General features: G+C 34.0%; 3 protein-coding genes across 4 annotated transcripts; 2 read left to right on the top strand and 1 right to left on the bottom strand.

The window, feature by feature from the left end:
* The first annotated feature begins 375 nt into the window (after positions 1-375).
* Positions 376-2,769, top strand: LOC113346499 (floral homeotic protein GLOBOSA-like). The gene is made up of 7 exons (XM_026590048.1): positions 376-728; positions 845-911; positions 1,226-1,287; positions 1,803-1,902; positions 2,024-2,053; positions 2,172-2,216; positions 2,343-2,769. The coding sequence occupies exons 1-7, from the start codon at positions 547-549 to the stop codon at positions 2,553-2,555; spliced, it is 699 nt and encodes a 232-aa protein (XP_026445833.1). The 5' UTR covers positions 376-546; the 3' UTR covers positions 2,556-2,769.
* A 1,324-nt stretch (positions 2,770-4,093) lies between these two features.
* LOC113346500 (MADS-box transcription factor 4-like) lies at positions 4,094-8,498 on the top strand. Of its 2 annotated transcripts, none has more exons than XM_026590050.1 (7): positions 4,094-4,392; positions 4,523-4,589; positions 7,484-7,545; positions 7,654-7,753; positions 7,939-7,968; positions 8,072-8,116; positions 8,238-8,498. In XM_026590050.1, exons 1-7 carry the CDS (start codon positions 4,211-4,213, stop codon positions 8,274-8,276), a joined length of 525 nt encoding a protein of 174 aa, XP_026445835.1. In that variant the 5' UTR covers positions 4,094-4,210; the 3' UTR covers positions 8,277-8,498. The 2 variants fall into 2 exon arrangements, with proteins under 2 accessions (XP_026445835.1, XP_026445834.1); XM_026590049.1 differs by having other exon boundaries at positions 8,235-8,457.
* LOC113346498 (luminal-binding protein 5-like) lies at positions 4,881-7,007 on the bottom strand. Its single transcript, XM_026590047.1, has one exon. The coding sequence runs from the start codon at positions 6,996-6,998 to the stop codon at positions 4,989-4,991; it is 2,010 nt and encodes a 669-aa protein (XP_026445832.1). The 5' UTR covers positions 6,999-7,007; the 3' UTR covers positions 4,881-4,988.
* Positions 8,499-17,800: the final 9,302 nt, after the last annotated feature.

Genomic DNA, 17,800 nt, shown 5'->3' with positions numbered 1-17,800 from the left:
TTTGGTTATTTTCTTAACTATCATTAAAGCAATATTACATAGTAATACTGTTGAGACCAGTGGATGATCAAAAGACCCATTCAACGAAGTAACAGTAAAAAGTAGAAACATGCTCACATGGTTGTTATACTGGTGGGTAATCTTATGGATGCATGATGGGATGGATGGCATGCACATACAAGTTAAGTAATTTGGTTTTGCTTTGCATTTGTCTTTGTCAACACAATATCCCATTTACAGACCATACTTTTCTGCATCATTTTGAAAGTTTTTTAACTCATAACTCATTAGGGTATGTTGCTAGCTAGCAACTTATCTTCTTCACCCATTTACAGACCAGTGGAGTATATTATTTAGCTAGTACGTACTATACACTTTCATTTAGTGGTCCTTCCATCTACTGTTGCTTCTTGTTTCTTCAAAACCCTAATAATCAATAAAGAATCCCTCACCTCACCACACCAGTACTCCTTTTCTTTCTTTTTGATCTCTTCTCTTCTTCTTTTTTCTTTGAGAACTCAACAGAAGGAAAAGAAGAGAGAAAAGATGGGTAGAGGTAAGATTGAGATCAAGAGGATTGAGAACTCAACAAACAGACAAGTGACTTACTCAAAGAGGAAAAATGGGATCTTGAAGAAGGCTAGAGAGATCACAGTTCTTTGTGATGCCGATGTTTCTCTTGTTATCTTCTCTAGTACTGGGAAAATGAATGAATATTGTAGCTCTCCGTAAGTATTTCCTTCATAGTTTAATTATGATCACCTCTTCTTTTGTTTAGCTTTCTTTTTTATTTTCTCTTGATTATATTTGTTTGCTGCTCTTTCTACATGTGAAATTCATCAAGGTTGATAAAGCAATTGGATAGGTACCAGAAAGCTTCAGGGAACAAATTATGGGATGCTAAGCATGAGGTTATCAGTTTCATCCTATATCTCCGATCCAGCCATGCTCTAGATTTATGATTCATGTTTTTTATATAAGAGTCTGACTTCTTACATAAAAATATGAGCAGATCTAGTAACAAACTCTGGGTCGATCTGTCTCCCTTTCTAATAGAAAATAGTCATACTTTTGTGTATGCATATCATGGGTGTTTTATTTGTCTTTGTTCCCTTTTTTAGCAAACACTTAAATTTCATATTTTTGTTATTTAGGGTAATAATTAAGGATCTATGAGTTACTGAAAAATCATTGAACTAACATGTATATATGTATATAACTACAGTATCTCAGTGCTGAAGTGGATAGAGTCAAGAAAGAGAACGACAACATGCAGATCGAGCTCAGGTATGTGTTGCATATGTAGAGATCAAAGAAACAAGTAATTAACAGTGATACTACCCTAGCTAACTAGCTAGCTTAATTCTGTCAATGGATTTTTATGTGCTCATTAATTTTTCAAAGTGGTTTATGTTTTTGGGTTTTGCTTAATTATAACACAAAATTGGTTAAAAAGACCAAAATCAATAATTCCTGGGTGAAATAGACAGTTAGATTTTGATATTGTTTAAATGGACAAAAATGTAAAAATAGGCACGATGTAACCAGTTTCATCGTGCCCATTTTCAAATATTTTTAATTTACACAGGATGTATCCAGTTTCATCCTTGCTATTTTTTAAATTTAAGCTAGGATGAAACTGGTTTCATCCTTACTATTTTTTTTTTTTTTTGGTCATTTCATCCAAATTATTTTTTATTCGTTCATTTGAACCGTGATTTAAAAATATTTGGACAAATGACCTATTTTCCGTAATTATAATTTTTCATCCCCGGCCGATTTACATTGCAATCTCTTTGCAGGCACCTGAAAGGCGAGGATCTGACCCCCTTGAACCCAAGAGAGCTAATACCAATTGAAGCTGCCCTTGAGGATGGTCTTGTTGGCGTTAAGGCCAAAATTGTAAGTAGTACTCATAGTAATTTTTTGCTTAAATTGTCAATTCTTGTATGTAAATATACTTATTCTTGATGATTAATCTTGCTTACTCTCTTTCGCTGTTATTATCTTGCATCGCAAACAGAAGGAGCACCGTAGAGCACTTGAGAAAAAAGTAAGTAAAGCATGAATAATATAAATGTATTTGTATCTCCTAATTCCTTCTATATACTATCCATTTATATGGCTAATTCTAATATTTCTGTATTCGATTTTTGGGGCCTCCTGAACAGACTAGGATGTTAGAGGAGGAAAATAAGCGCCTCATTGCCAAACTAGTACGTATTTATCACTCATTATTTCAATCAGTTAATCGTTCAATGTAATTGTTTGGATCATTCTCATCAGCTACTGTATTTTGATAATTAACCTTTGGAATCTTATTTGTAAAATTTGAACTGCAGCAACAAGTGGAAATTCATGGAAGAGGGGAGATGGACACTGGGGCAAATAACGGGTATAATAATCAGAAAGCAGCAGATGGAACCAGGGATTACCCGTCTCATAACGATAATCATCATCAGGTGCCATTTGCCTTCCAGATGCAGCCAATTCAGTCTAATCTCACCACGGCCACCACCAACAACAACAACAACAAATACCAGCTACTAGATTAAGTTGGCTGCATTTATATATGTATGATCTGGAAAAACCATAATACCTTCTACTCTATCGTTTCTTCATGTTCTATGATAAGTATATTTCATGCCTACAGCCCTTTGATAAAGGGGTTGTACTAGATCATGATCATAGCTGCTACTATAACTACTTCTGAATAATAACTAAATGTTAATTAGCTGCAACTTAATATTACATTGTGTTATGACCTAATACCGTTTTGTCTATCGTGCAATTAGGTTATGTACATGCTAACATAGTACGTCCATGTTTATATACTACACTAGATAACTCGATGCCTTTGTAATTTATTTGGAATTCAACTATTCAGGAGAGGTAACTAAATTGCATAACATCATTGTGATTTGTGTATGCTGACCTCCTTTAACGGTATTTTGCTCCGTTTCTCAAAATGCAAAATATATTAGTTTGAATTCTTGGTTATTGGCATGGGGATTTTGTTGCTTAAGGTGTTACACATTTTAGTCTGCTAAAGATTCTTGGTGTTAGGAATTTTGCTCGTTTCATCCAATTTTTATTTTTACTTTTTTTGGTTAAGTTGTTCATCCAATTATGGCACATCCTCAGTTTGTAAACTCATTATTGTGTTTTATAAGTAATTGAGTGTGTGAATTTGTTCAAAACTAGGATGTTTTCATGTTCTGTAACAAAAGGGAACAAGGTCCTATTCTATTTCACTACAATGTCAAATTATACAAGACTATGATGCAACTTCTAGTCACATCTTGTTTTCACTAGGAGCATGTTTTGCTATGAAAAGGGAGCATCTACCAGGAAACTACTTCCAAGTTCCAAGACCACCACACTGATTCTTTTTGTAATTTTTCCGGTTCAAATGGTATACGGCACTCGGTTTGTTCTCACTCCAACTGATTTTGGGTTGTCCCGAATGAGGATTAAGGTGAATATGACATCATGTAGCTAGTGTATGACATTGTCAAACTTGCCAAAAACCATGACTCTGAGAGACCTGGATATGATCTTATTAAGCCCAGGCACGAGATTCACATCCACACCAAATCTCTCGTGCAGCATTAACTTCTCTTCTTCACGCCTTGTAGGCTGGGACCAATTATATTGACCTGTAGCGAACGTGTCATACGCTGAAGCCTTTCAAATTTCGCATCAGGTCTTTGTCTTTCGGATTTTGAAAGAGAATGACAAACAAATTGGAACTAATATCAGACCATCAAACTAAAGCTGAATGCATGACTAAAAAAGTGAGTAGATTATTTAATGCATGTTACTTAGATTTTTTCGATTTCCTCTCCTAGTCATTCGTATATACACGGTCGTTAATCTTTTGTGTAATGCACCTTTTCCTGCAAGTTGTTCTGTTCACGGTTCACATCTCTTTCACCAAAATAGGTTGGTTTTTGCTTTACTTTGCCAACACAAAATCCCATTTTAAACATACATACTATTTGCATCATTTTCAAACCTTTCTGGTCTTCTTATCTACTGACTACTGTGTACTCTAGCAGTCTAGCTAGCTAGCAACTTAAATTGTTTTATTATATATCTTCCTTGTTCCTTCCTCATCTTAGTACTTCAGCTAGTACTACTACTTTCATCTGGTTCTCTCATACATACATATCTTAGTACCTGCTCATCGAGAGAAGAAAGAAGAGATATGGGTAGAGGTAAGACTGAGCTCAAGAGGATTGAGAACTCAACAAACAGACAGGTGACTTTCGCAAAGAGGAAAAATGGGTTGTTGAAGAAAGCTAGAGAGATTTCCATTCTCTGTGATGCTGATGTTTCTGTTGTTATGTTCTCTGAAGCTGGAAATATGACTGAATACTCTAGTTCTCCGTAAGTATTTCCTTCATACATATATGGGTTCTTGAATTCATTGTCTGCATTCTCTGCTATATATTCTTAATTAGAATCCGTCCTGTACTCATTAGATTCTTATTTTTGGTTGGTTTTGGACATATGAAAGGTTGATTGAGCAATTAGCTAGATATCAGAAAGAATCAGGGAAAACATTATGGGATGTTAAGCATGAGGTCAGTTTCATCCTTATTGTTTCTCTTCTTTATACTTGTTTTTCATTGTATTGTCTGTGTAACAATAATTGTTATATTAAGGAAAATGCCTTAGATTGCCAATTCATGGTTTTATATAAAGAATATTCTTGCTACTCTGCAATCTGTATCAACACTTCCATAGATAGAGTGCAAGATAGCTAGCATTTGAATGCCTAAAACCAGGGTGAATGAATGCTTTTGGGTGCCTGGAGTGGTGATAGTATCTCTTGCTTGCTAGTAAGATTAGTTTTTTGGACAAAAGTGTTTAATTATAATGTTAATAATGAACAAGAGCAAATAAAATTGCAGAACCATAAAAAAAAAGGCTCATAGAATTTCCTTTAGTACTAGACAACTTAAAAGAGAAACAGAAATTTCCTAAAGCTCATCGTGTGAATCATCATCATCTTCTGGTGATCCAGCACCAGGAGCTCCACCAGATCTCTGATACATGGCAGTGATGATTGGATTGCAAACAGCTTCTACTTCCTTGAATTTCTCGTCGTAGTCTTCCTTGTCGGCTTCGTGGTTCTCATCAAGCCACTCAAGAGCCTCCTTTACTGCTTCCTCAATCTTCTCTTTCTCATCTGATTCCAGCTTGTCTGCAAGCTTGTCCTTATCATTGACCTGGGTCTTCATGTTGTACACATAACTCTCCAATTTGTTCCTTGCCTCAATCTTTTCCTTGACCTTCTTATCTTCCTCGGCGAAATCCTCTGCCTCTTGAACCATTCGGTTAATCTCCTCTTGGCTCAAACGATCCTTGTTAGCTGTGATAGTGATCTTCTCTGCCTTTCCACTTGCCTTGTCTTCAGCCCTTACACTCAAAATACCATTGGCATCAACCTCGAATGTGACTTGAATCTGAGGGATTCCCCTTGGAGCTGGAGCAATTCCAGTAAGATCAAACTTTCCAAGCTCCCTGCAGTCTTTTGTGAGACTTCTTTCACCTTCGAAAACACGAACAGAGACAGTGGTCTGCTGATCCTGGTAAGTGCTAAAAACTTGAGATCGCGTGGTTGGGATGCCTGTGTTCCTAGGGATCACCTTGGTCATCACACCACCAACAGTTTCAATACCGAGAGTAAGTGGGGCGACATCCAATAGAAGGACATCTTTGGTTTCAGCACCACCCTCTCCACTCAAGATACCTCCTTGTACAGCAGCACCATAAGCAACAGCCTCATCTGGGTTGATACCTTTGCTTGGCTCTTTTCCATCGAAGTATTCTTTAAGGAGCTCTTGAACCTTGGGAATCCTAGTACTTCCACCAACAAGGACAATCTCATCTATCTGGTGTTTCTCTAGTCCAGCATCAGCCATAGCCTTCTTCACAGGTCCCATGGTCTTCTTGAATAGATCAGCGTTCAATTCTTCGAAACGAGCACGGGACAGTGGTTCTGAGAAATCCAAGCCGTCGAATAGAGACTCAATCTCAACTCGCACTTGATGTTGGTTACTCAAGGCTCTCTTAGCACGTTCACACTCCCTCCTCAGCTTCCCAAGAGCCTTTTTGTCCTTGCTGATGTCCTTTCCATGCTTCTTCTTGATCAATTTAATGAAGTGATCCATAACTCTGTGATCAAAGTCTTCACCTCCCAGGTGAGTGTCTCCGTTTGTGGAAAGAACCTCAAAAACTCCATTATCAATATTCAAGATACTGACATCAAATGTACCACCACCAAGGTCAAAAACAAGAATGTTTTTCTCTTCTCCTTTTTTGTCCAAGCCATAGGCGATAGCAGCTGCTGTCGGCTCATTGATGATTCTCACGACATTCAAACCAGCAATCACGCCAGCATCCTTGGTAGCCTGTCTCTGAGCATCATTGAAGTATGCAGGTACAGTGACAACGGCATCCTTAACTTTCTTTCCGAGGAATGCTTCAGCGGTCTCCTTCATCTTAGTTAAAACCATAGCACTAAGTTCCTCAGGACTGAAATCTTTAGTCTCCCCATCATTGATCGTGACACGAACATAAGGCTTTCCTTCTTTATTCACAATCTTATATGGGAAGAGCTTCATATCCTTCTGTAAATTTTTATCAGCAAACAATCTTCCGATAAGTCGTTTCATATCGTAGACTGTATTTTCAGGATTAGAAGCAGCTTGATTCTTCGCAGCCTCACCGATCAAACGTTCTTTAGGAGTAAACCCAACCCATGATGGGGTAATACGGTTACCTTGGTCGTTTGCTATGATTTGAACATGTCCATCCTTGTAAACACCAACACATGAATATGTTGTACCAAGATCAATACCAATCACTGTTCCTAACTTTGTTGCTTCCTCTTTCGCAATGGAAAATACACATAAAGAACTGCATAAGAGGATTAAGAATACCATTAATGAAGATGAGCATCCATGATTTCTCCACGACCCCTCCATATTGTTGCAAGAAAGAAGAAAAGCTCAAGGCGGTGTTCTGTATTTTGCTTTGATAGCCTGCTGACTGCTCCTTTTATAAGTCTCGGGAGCTTCTTTTTACTTGTTCTCCAACACTATTTCCTAATAGAAGAAGGTTTCTTGGGTAGTATAAAACTCGGCTCCAGATCACTATGACCAAAACTTTCCTGCCCTGGACTAATAACATGGCGACACGTATGCATTATTGTATCATCTTTATTTTATGTGCCTTGTGCCAAATACTTCCTGCCCTGTCCTGACTAATCATGTCATGACATGTATGCACATTGTATCATCTATATTTTCTCTGAAAATTCAACTCATACTCTATGTGCTAGTTGTATTATTGCAGTAGATTTTTTTTCAATGAGCTGAAGCTCTCTCATAGATTTTTTTTTTAATCTAATTTATTCATTAATGAAACTTGATTGAACTAATATGTATGCATATGTTGATATGAACTACAGCGTCTCAGCGCTGAAATCGATAGAGTCAGGAAAGAGAACAGCAATTTGCAGACCGAGCTAAGGTATGTTGCACTTGTACTCTTGTATGCCCAACTAGCTAGCTTAATTAATCTTGTAAGTTTGTATTATTCATCACCGAGTGACATTGATGTATAATCAATTGGCTGCAGGCACCTGAAAGGTGAGGATCTGAAGCCCCTATCTCCTCAGGAGCTTCATGCCTTAGAAAATGCCCTTGAAGATGGATATGCTTGTCCTCGTGCCAAAATTGTAAGTAGTGTTAGTACCAGTACTGCTTCTGCATTGAACTATTATGAATCCCATATTTATATATCCCGCGTCTTTCTTTATTTTGCTAACTGCATTCAGTTTCTAGCTTAAATGGTGCTAATTATTATGATCATATATGTCTCTAAAGAATGTTATTTTTCTGTTGTTTGGTGCACTGCAAATAGAAGGAGCACCATAGAAAACTCAAGAAAAATGTAAGTAAACAAATAAAACATGATTAAGTAGTACGTATCTTTTAAATGCATCGGCTGCCGTTTCCTGTTGATGATTTACATTTGTTATCTTTTCTCTATGCAGGGAAGACTGTTAGAGGAGGAAAATAAGCGTCTCAGTTTCACTTATGTACGTATCCGTCACTCTTTCTCCCGATCAACTAGTCCTTCAATGTTGTAATTAGCTAGTTCATTCTGACTACACTTTAATATTGACGACATCTTATTTTTTCGTTAAACTGGAGCAGCAGCAGCAGCAGCAAAACAAATGGAACATGGGAGCAATGTGAAAGTAGAGCTTGGAAATGGAGTTGGTTGCATTTGAACTTAGAAAAGCTGTCACTATTTTTTGTGTTCTTCAGTTGAAATGAACAGCTTCTTTTTTGTGCCTTTTATGTTCTTAGAGCTAAACTTTAGGAAAAGAAACAAACCTGTGTTCTGCTGCAAAAAGAGTGTTCAGTATGACTTTAAGCAAAGAACTTATAAAAAGCTGAATGAAGCAAGTTTTAGTACGACTTTTTAATATGCCTTTTCAAATGTCACTGGTGGAGCATGATGTCATTGTCAAGTCATGGACTTGTTCCTCTAACCCTTTTCATATGGCCATATGTTGCTGCTCTGATAAACCAACATAAGATACGACTCGCTTATCGCTACATATCATGGAAATTTTTGTGAGCACCATGCCAAACCCTACATGTGATGTGTGATGAGCATCGATACTAATGAGAATATCCTTATTCATTGCCCTTTCTGTATGGTAGTCTAGGTGATTAACAACAAAGACCTGACACAAACTTGTGCTATTTTAGCCATTTCCATTTGGTGTATTGGAGAGAGGTGTAACAAAGTGTTTGAAGATAATTAGATAAACCTGTCAATCCTCAGGGCACACTGCAATGAGACTTTTTATGTAGCTGTGAGTTTGCTGGTTTATTTGTTTGTTTGTTATGAGCCATGAGGGCAATAAAGTGCATTTTTACTTTATGTCCCTTTTATCCTTTCTAAGAAGAACACATACGTATCCGTTGTGAACTACTCCCCGAATAACGAACTGTTCCGAATCCGTATGATATCCCGAACTCCTCTCTGTATCCCGAATTGCTAACTAGGCTTTGAACAACAAAGTACTTTTGCAATATGCTCTCTTATGGATTGAAACATTTGGTATACCATTCTAAGGACATGAAAAATAATCTTGATGAAATAAGAAATTTTACAAGCTAGTTGAAATCTGAATTTGAGATGAAAAATTTAGGGAAAACTCAATTTAATCTCAATCGAGTTTGCGGTATTATTACTCTACAAGTTTGCATATGTCCAAAATTGTCTGGAAATTTAACAAGGACATGCATCCTGCTAGCACTCCCATGATTAACTAAGTGAGATTCGAATGTAGGTAAATTACCATTTCGTCTAGCACAAGATGAAGAAAATGTGTCAGGAAATGAAATTCCATTATTTTATAATATAGTCTGCCAAATATTTCATTCTCTCGATGCCGACATAACATCATTGGATTGGTGTATTGAACATAATCATATATCTTTTTTTTTTTTTAAAAAAAGAAAAAACCATTGATACAATTTTGAACATAAACTGTGGGTCTCGGTGAAGATTTTAGAACGCAAGGCAATTTTAAAGGAAATTTTGGAAAGGCCTATATTTTATATTTAAAACTAGGTATCACCGAAGTCTTACGGCCCTGGCTCAACCTCTCTTTATAGTCTTAAACGTACTTTATTTCTTTCACTATACTAATAAATTAAAATTAGACTATCTTAGTTAATGTATCCAAATAGTGGATATTTAATTTCTGCACTCCAGGCAAGATTTCATGAACGCTCTCAACTTAAAGCTCCATTCTTGTTTAGAATATGAGAGAAGAAAAAAGTTGTTTGGTTAATCAATCAGTTAGATTCAAAGAAATTTTCAACAGTTTTTAGGGTTGCAGAGAATAATGAAAGACGCATCTATATCAGTCCCTATGTTATATATATATATATAATGAAAAGGTATATTACTAATGTTTTAAATTACTTTTATGACTTAGTCGAGCTTTGGCAAAATGTTTTGCATTTAAAAAATGCATGATGTAAGGTTAGCAAGTAGGATGACACTAAAACATTTGAGTTGAATTATTTCTCATCAATAATTAGATATCAAAAAATTTGAAATAAATAAACTCAAGCATGAACGATATCCAGATACATACTTTTTGGTGTTAGATATTATAAAATTAAGAATTTCCTCTTTGGAGTAATACAATGTCCAAACCAGAATATTACAATGAGACCTGTTGATTATGTATATATTTTTACATTCATCGATGTCCAAACCTGAATATTTCAATGAGAACTGTAGATTATGTATTGTTACATTGATTGATGTCCAAACCTGAATATTACAACGAGATTTGTAGATTGTGCATTTTTACATTCATCGTGATTCGTAAGATATATTTACAACATATGAATTTGAAGATCAATATCTTATGTATTTTTTTTTTTTCATATATATGTCGAGAACGATATTTATTGATCAAGAGGCAATCAAAATTTTCCTGCTAAAGTCATATTTGGGGATAGCTCGTCCTTTTCCATTACCTCAAGATTAATATTGTCAATCTTTACATTCTGGCATGGAAAACCTACGGATGTTCCATGAATTTTGTGTTGTGATCTCAACCTTGGATGGATTTTGCACAATGTTATGTGAACTCAGTCAAATTACAATGCAATGAGATATTACAATGAAATTATATCTTGATATCTTGATCACGCAGCTGAAAAATGGGTCATCCATCTAAGAGCGCATTTATTTTTCCATAATAGTTCCCCAAAAATCAGTGGCGGAGTTGGAAATTTGGTTAAGGGCTAGCTTGAGAAGCTAGCTAGGCTTCGGCCCATATTTTAGGCCTAGCTTAAGCTTATTTTTCAGGCATATATTATCACTCTAACCAAATTAGGTAGTGAGGAAAATGCTTATTTGGAATTTTGGGGGTGGCTTGAGCTAGCCTAAGTTAAGTTGTAGATCTGCCCCTTCCATAAATGAATAATGAAGCTTAATTAATAGGTAATATAAGCCATGCCTTGATTTTTAACTTCGTTGTCATTAATTGGTGAAATCCTTCACTAAAATAAAATTTGCATATTTTTCATTCTAATACTTTCAAAGGAAGAATCATCCCATGACCAAGACCAAACGTCACGCCAGGTTCCTTTATATTAATGCTTCCTCATCACTCTTTTACCACGAACCTCCCAATGCAAACTCTATCCGTGTTAGGTTATTTTGTAAGGCCTTTAGGTTATCTATGTTAAGCTATTCTAACATATTGTGAAAAATAACTTAGCAGTCTTTTGCGGGGCTGTTTTTATGTTATCGTTTATATACTAAAAAAATGATTTTTCGGCTATGTGTGGTGGGTATTGTTCATGTTTCTCCGCTATGTCTACTTATGCAAATACCAAATATAGGGCCAATAAGGAAACTCAATGTTGTGTTGTGGAAAATCAGACATATTAAAATAATAAGTGATAAATGATACGCAAAATTATGCTACATGAATTAAGAAAGTTTATCTTATCCATATACATATCAAAACTTATATATACACATAATAAATAAATAAAAGATGGATAACAAACCTTAACTTTTGTGATGGTATGACCAACAATTTTTTTTTTGAAGATGCATTGTAAAGGTATCATGTGTCCTTTTCAGAGTCTTTAGAAAACAACGAAAATAAGTGTTGTTACTTAGTATTTGAACACAAATTATATCTATCATTTGTCTCCTAGTTACCGAGTTTAATTCTATCTTTGGAGAGTTTTATTCAAACCAAAAAACTCATTACTTACACATATACATATATAAAAATCTTTAAAGTAACTCCGATCTTACCTTTATGTGAACCTTACACAATGTATATCATTGGGCCTATGGCCATGGATCAACCTTTGATATAATGTCATATGTGATGCAGATTATGGTATTCAAGTTTGGGTTATTAGCTTGGTATGTTGCGTCAAAATTCTTAAAATATCATTAACATATTTTTATTATCCATATCTATATCCTCATTAATATAATCTGATTTATCACCATTGATGATTACTTAAATTTTTTCCTTGATGCACGTTTTATTCGTCGATTCTAGTGTAAATAAATGGTCACCATCGATTAATGTAAACATCACTTGTGAAAGTTAATGACAGTCAAATTACAACCTGACTTATGTGGATGACGTTGGGTGTTTTTATCTAACAAATTAGAACATGCCTGCGCGATCTAAATATATATGGAATCTTCTAACCAAATTCTACTTATTTACTCAAAATGATAACAAATGAAAAATTCAAGTATTTGCTTTAAATTATTCTGAAGAATTTTTTTAAAGATTTTGAAAGCAATAAGTCCAAATATTTAAAAGAAAACAATCTATATTACGAAGAAAAAAACCGTCTGATCCGAATAAGAATTAAAATTACTAAAAAACAATAAGGTAAATAATTAGGTAATAAATAATACAAAAGATATTGAAGATGGTCATGCATTTTTGAATGCCTTTTCACACAGCCAAAACCATGATGAACCATATGATATTGTAAACAATGTAAGCTTGAGTTATAGCATACCTTGTCAAGAATATAAATAACTAAAATAACAAAAGAATTACACTGAATTAAAAATAACTCTCGAAAGGAAATGATTTTGGACGTTGTTTGAATTGGCGTAACCCTGTGTTTCGGTTTTAATTTTAACTTATCCGTAGTTTCATGGGCTGATGACATGTACTCGTAAATTTCATGTTCGGACTCACCTCCTGGGAAAAGACTGATGTATGCTTGTTGTTCACATACCTTTTCGATGACCTGATCTCCCAAAATTGCAATCATACGCTTGTTGATTTCCTTGATTGTTAATTGCAGATGATTTCGTCATTTTCAATGAATATTTCATTCTATAAATAAAACACCAAATATCTAACTATTATGTGACAGTGAGATGACAATGTCAGAATGGCATCTATTGTCATACTTAACCTGATTAAAATAATGCAACATTAAAAACTGAAGAAACAAATGTACCGACATTCTAATCTTTTGTCAGGTTATTATATCATTTAAATTTTTCTATCTCATACTCTTGTTTTCGTTCATAATTTTCCATATACTTTTCTCTTCCATTTCATATTTAAACAATTTTTTTTTATGCAAATGATTCAAAAGGTTTAAAAAATTTGTCGTCTTCGTCTGCACTCTCCATCCTAAAATGAAGTCTCATTATATATAGCACTGTTCATAGTAAACTTCTTCCAATGTGTACCATGCAACCTGAGCGAGGTCTCAAAAACACCAATAACCTCAAAGAGTAATATCAATACAACATGGATTCAGTCACTGTCGATGGAAGTCGAACCCACAACGTCATGGATAAAAGCCATACACTCTACCTTTTGAGCTAAGACATCCAAAGGGATAGAATACAATACATATCTGCACTTTTTTCTTTCACACTACTACTTCAATTAGTTTTAAACTAAAGACACGACTTGGTTGATGATAGACTCCTAGAAGTTATGATTTTATAAAAAATATTTATTATGCCGACATCTAACCAAGGAAAAATCTTCCAACACCTTTAAGTTTGGCTAAAGTATGCGTAATAATTATTGAATTAGATAACAGTTGAGAGACATAAGAAACTCTTCATCATCCATCGATAATTTTTTATGGTGAGTATATGTAATGGACGTTGGTAGTATATTACATGCAAGATAATAGTCATAGATAATTCCGAAAACAACAATCTCGATGTCTCTCATTGATTTCCACTGATTTTTTTAATTAACAACGTCGAAAAGATAACTATTTCATATCCAAATATAAATTTAAAAAAAAGAAAAAAAATCTTTCTTAGTTTAACTGAACATCAGCATCAAAAAATTATCAACTACTTTGGGGCTTGGCCAGTAGATTTAATATAAAAACCTGAATGAGAGGCTACTTATACAGATCACAGAGAAGATTATATACCTGCTTGGTGTCTTTCCTCAGTAAGAACTGTCGTTCTTAGGGTAACTCCACGAAGATGACGAAGAAGAAACCATTCCTCGCTTTGTATCCCCTATCCAAAATAAAAAAGAAAAAAATACTGGTGGAAAGAGAAAACAACTTTTATATGACATCAATTTGCATCCAACGACCGGAAACATATAAAAATATCTGGATGGCCACGAACATCCCAAAGATAATAATTTGGGGCAATCACCTTCATGTTTGTTAACGTGCCTAGAACCACAAATCTGATAGAATCCTCTTAACTTAAGCTTATTCATATTGAATGCCATTGACCCTAGGTTGTCACCAATCTACAAAAACATAATTCAAATACCCAAAATTTGCAAAAAATCATCAACATAATTGCATAAAAAAACAAATATAATCCATGTGACTCAGTAAATTGAAACAAAAACTCTAGATATCAAATTGATAAATTAGTATTTGTTAGTAAGATAACCCAAGAACCATTAAAATGCTTCAATTGTTTAAATTAATTATTATTATTATTATATTGAAACGCCCCCAAATTTACTCCTAAATATATGAAACCCTAGGTTTCAATTCTGAAATCATTACAAAAATCAATTACTATTACCAAAATTTATTCTTACCAAACAAATCCCTTCAAGTTCCACTAAGATAAACAAAACAAGATGAAGATGTAGCAAGGACTTGCTCATGTATGAGAAGATGCTGGTGTACGTAGTTTTTTCGTATGAGAAGATGTGGACCAAATAAGATTGAAATACGCGGAAGAATAAACCTCTCTCTGCACTTTGGATTAATATCATCGATTAAGCGTCACCCTCCGTAGGTATCACCCAGGTTCAACCTTTTGTTATAGGTTTGTGGTTTAACATAAAAGATAATAAAAAATTAGGTTCATTAAGACTTTTTAATCGATCCCCTAACTAAGATGAAATAACCGAGCTATGATCATGCAATTCATACCGCAAGATACTATATGTGATGTTACATTCAATACTCCGTGTAAGAGATCAAAAATGTAAATACTTTCATAAAGTAATTCAGATCAATAAATATTATTGATGTAATTTTGAAGTATTTTAGCTAAATTGATTTTTATGTTATCAAATTTATTATCGAATTTTCATCATTTGAATTTGTGCATAAATATGTAGTGTAGTTTAATGGAGTGAGTGACAACATATTTATGTTTTTTTCCTACACTTTTAATGGAAATGCCAAATACATCTTTTATTATTGTTTGAAATCATTGTCACTGAGAAAAAATATACTTTTTATTTTTTATTGAATAATAAGTAACATAGTTTTATCTTTAACGGCGCAGAAATAGACAATCTGAATAGTCGTTGTACCACCTTAATAACTTTTGTTCATTAAGATCAAAGGATAATCTTTAAAAACGATTATATGTTAATTTTATCTACTACAATAAGGTTAGCTTGTATTCTATATTACTTTATAAGGCCTTTTAACAATGTTATATTGTTAAAGTTGATTTTAGTTACACGCCAAACGACTGCAACATAAGTTGTTAAAAACGATTAATTTGAATCAAGTACTTTTTTTTTTCTAAAATGCAAGTTCTTCTTATTTGTTTTTAAAAATTGTTCCAAAAAAATAAAGAAGAAATAACTCTCAAAATTATGAAAAGAATATTGGATATAATTCAACAAATATGAAACAATTGAGGGTTTTTTCTAACTTTTCTTCTATTAAGTGCGGTTTTAGTACATGCACTTCTTTTATTTTCTAATTTACGGATTTTCGAATCTTTAAAAACCTTTCCCTGACCAACTTCTGTTGTCAAACTTAATTTAGATTTAGGTTACCAAACAAAATATAGTCCGTGATCGTTACTCTTGTTTTTACACATCATAGGCATAAACGTAATAAGTTTATTTTAAGACCACAATTAAAAAATAATAGCTATATACATATGAATATTTACCTAAATAAACCATCTCTAACCTTGGGTATTTCTGTGAGTATTTTTTTGTTATAGCGTTTGTATATCCTATTAAAAATAATAAAATTGACGCTGAAAATCGAAAATTATGTATTCGTAGACTTTAGTTACATAAAAAGAAGAAAAAAAACGTACCTTAGGAATGTTATGCCGTAACTTGCAAAAAAAATTTAGAAATATGTTTGTGTATTCATGTACGAATTGAAGACATTTTTATTTCACATCGTTTTTGGGATATGAGATGTTGTCTGGAATTGCACTCTAGGGTTGTTAAATGTATATATTTAGTCAAAAAAAAATGTATATATTTAGTCGAGTTATCTTATCCTGGCCACTACCATTAACCGTGTCATCCCGAATGTTTTGGTTACCGGGGTTAACAGAAGTTTTCGAGCAAGACAATAACTTAGCGGACGTCACCAATGTAATGCTAAGAAATAAGGTGATAAAGTTGTACGTAGATTATTGATATCTTTGATTGCAAACCTTATTAAGGTACAAATGTTGCTACTTAGATTCGTAGACATTATATTTTTGTAGGGTACAACGATAAAAAGATATACTACTCTAAAACCAGTGCTTAACTTCTCAAACGCATGAACGTAAATAATACATATACCTAAACAAATACAATTTAAAGTTCAAGATTTTATTTGAACATGTCTTGAGAAATTCTTCAATATTCTAGTTTTTTCTTTCATGTATCAGATCATTCGTTAAACTCATGGGCTTGGTAGTAGCGCCACTCAGAGACATATAAAAAACTTCATGGGCTATAGCCCATATCACATCAACCCAAGTAGATATAACTACTCTTGATAACCTTATACAATTGTGTTGCATGTGTATTTTTATATTTGCAAAATATGTCATACAACCCCATGAATCTAAATAAAATCCAATAGTTGTGGCTGATTTATTCCACTTTATCCAACTGGGGATTTCATTTCGCACGAACATCCAGGGAATGGTTGGGATCATATACATACAACTATGAATAAATTGGAATTTTTTCTTCATCGGGTGGTAAAGTTCTTGTCCTGCGCCAAAGTTCCACGTATATTGAAACGAACGCTTACCTTTCAGAGCTCTCTCATCCACTTTGCAACTATGAATGGTAAAAGCATTCGAAGCATTATACTCTCAGATGTGATCTCGAAAAAATATTTTTTTGTTCTTCGTCTCTGTCGTATAAATCTATTAGTGGTTCAGGAGGCTCAAGCAGCGTAGGGAGCATTAATTTTTCTTGCGACAATATTTAGTAAAGGTTGGTTCGTTCTTGGATGAATGGGATAACCTCTCATCGATCTAAACACTGGACATTTAGTATCCATTTTCCAAGATAATGAAGAACAGATAATTGTATATCAGTTTTCTGGTTTACAGTGTTATACCAAAGTCTTCCTCATCATCTGATTGACTACAAAATTCATCAGTATCATCTGATGTAAAATATTCGACAACATCTGACTGTACACAACAACAATTATAGATATATATCCAACGCCAACTATACTTAGACGAACATAAGAAAATAAAAAAAATAAAAAAAAATAACTCCGCAGAGAGGTTATATTTGATTGTACTTTGAACTCAAATGAGTTAACAATTGAATTTGCATGCTCCATTCCAGCGCCTACAATCACATTGTCATTGTCTTCCGGTATGCTTAAATTCTTTGGTATAATTGGTATAAATTCAAAGAGATATTCTTAAGTCTCTAAGTCTATGAAGATAAAATATCCCACAAAGATAATATGTTAAGATTTACATGTCTTTCTTAGACAATAAA

The sequence above is a fragment of the Papaver somniferum genome, unplaced genomic scaffold (genome assembly GCF_003573695.1).
Source record: "Papaver somniferum cultivar HN1 unplaced genomic scaffold, ASM357369v1 unplaced-scaffold_99, whole genome shotgun sequence".
Lineage (NCBI taxonomy): Eukaryota > Viridiplantae > Streptophyta > Magnoliopsida > Ranunculales > Papaveraceae > Papaver > Papaver somniferum.
The sequence above is the reverse complement of the archived record's forward strand: the minus strand, read 5'-3'. Positions and strand labels throughout refer to the sequence as shown.

Bases quoted from the DNA above. Each gene is read 5' to 3' on its own strand.
- LOC113346499 (XM_026590048.1), top strand. From the start codon at position 547: ATGGGTAGAGGTAAGATTGAGATCAAGAGGATTGAGAACTCAACAAAC. The intron at 729-844 runs GTAAGTATTTCC...AAATTCATCAAG, and splicing joins AATGAATATTGTAGCTCTCC to GTTGATAAAGCAATTGGATA. The intron at 1,288-1,802 runs GTATGTGTTGCA...ATCTCTTTGCAG, and splicing joins AACATGCAGATCGAGCTCAG to GCACCTGAAAGGCGAGGATC.
- LOC113346500 (XM_026590049.1), top strand. From the start codon at position 4,211: ATGGGTAGAGGTAAGACTGAGCTCAAGAGGATTGAGAACTCAACAAAC. The intron at 7,546-7,653 runs GTATGTTGCACT...AATTGGCTGCAG, and splicing joins AATTTGCAGACCGAGCTAAG to GCACCTGAAAGGTGAGGATC. The intron at 7,969-8,071 runs GTAAGTAAACAA...TTCTCTATGCAG, and splicing joins ATAGAAAACTCAAGAAAAAT to GGAAGACTGTTAGAGGAGGA.
- LOC113346498 (XM_026590047.1), bottom strand. From the start codon at position 6,998: ATGGAGGGGTCGTGGAGAAATCATGGATGCTCATCTTCATTAATGGTA.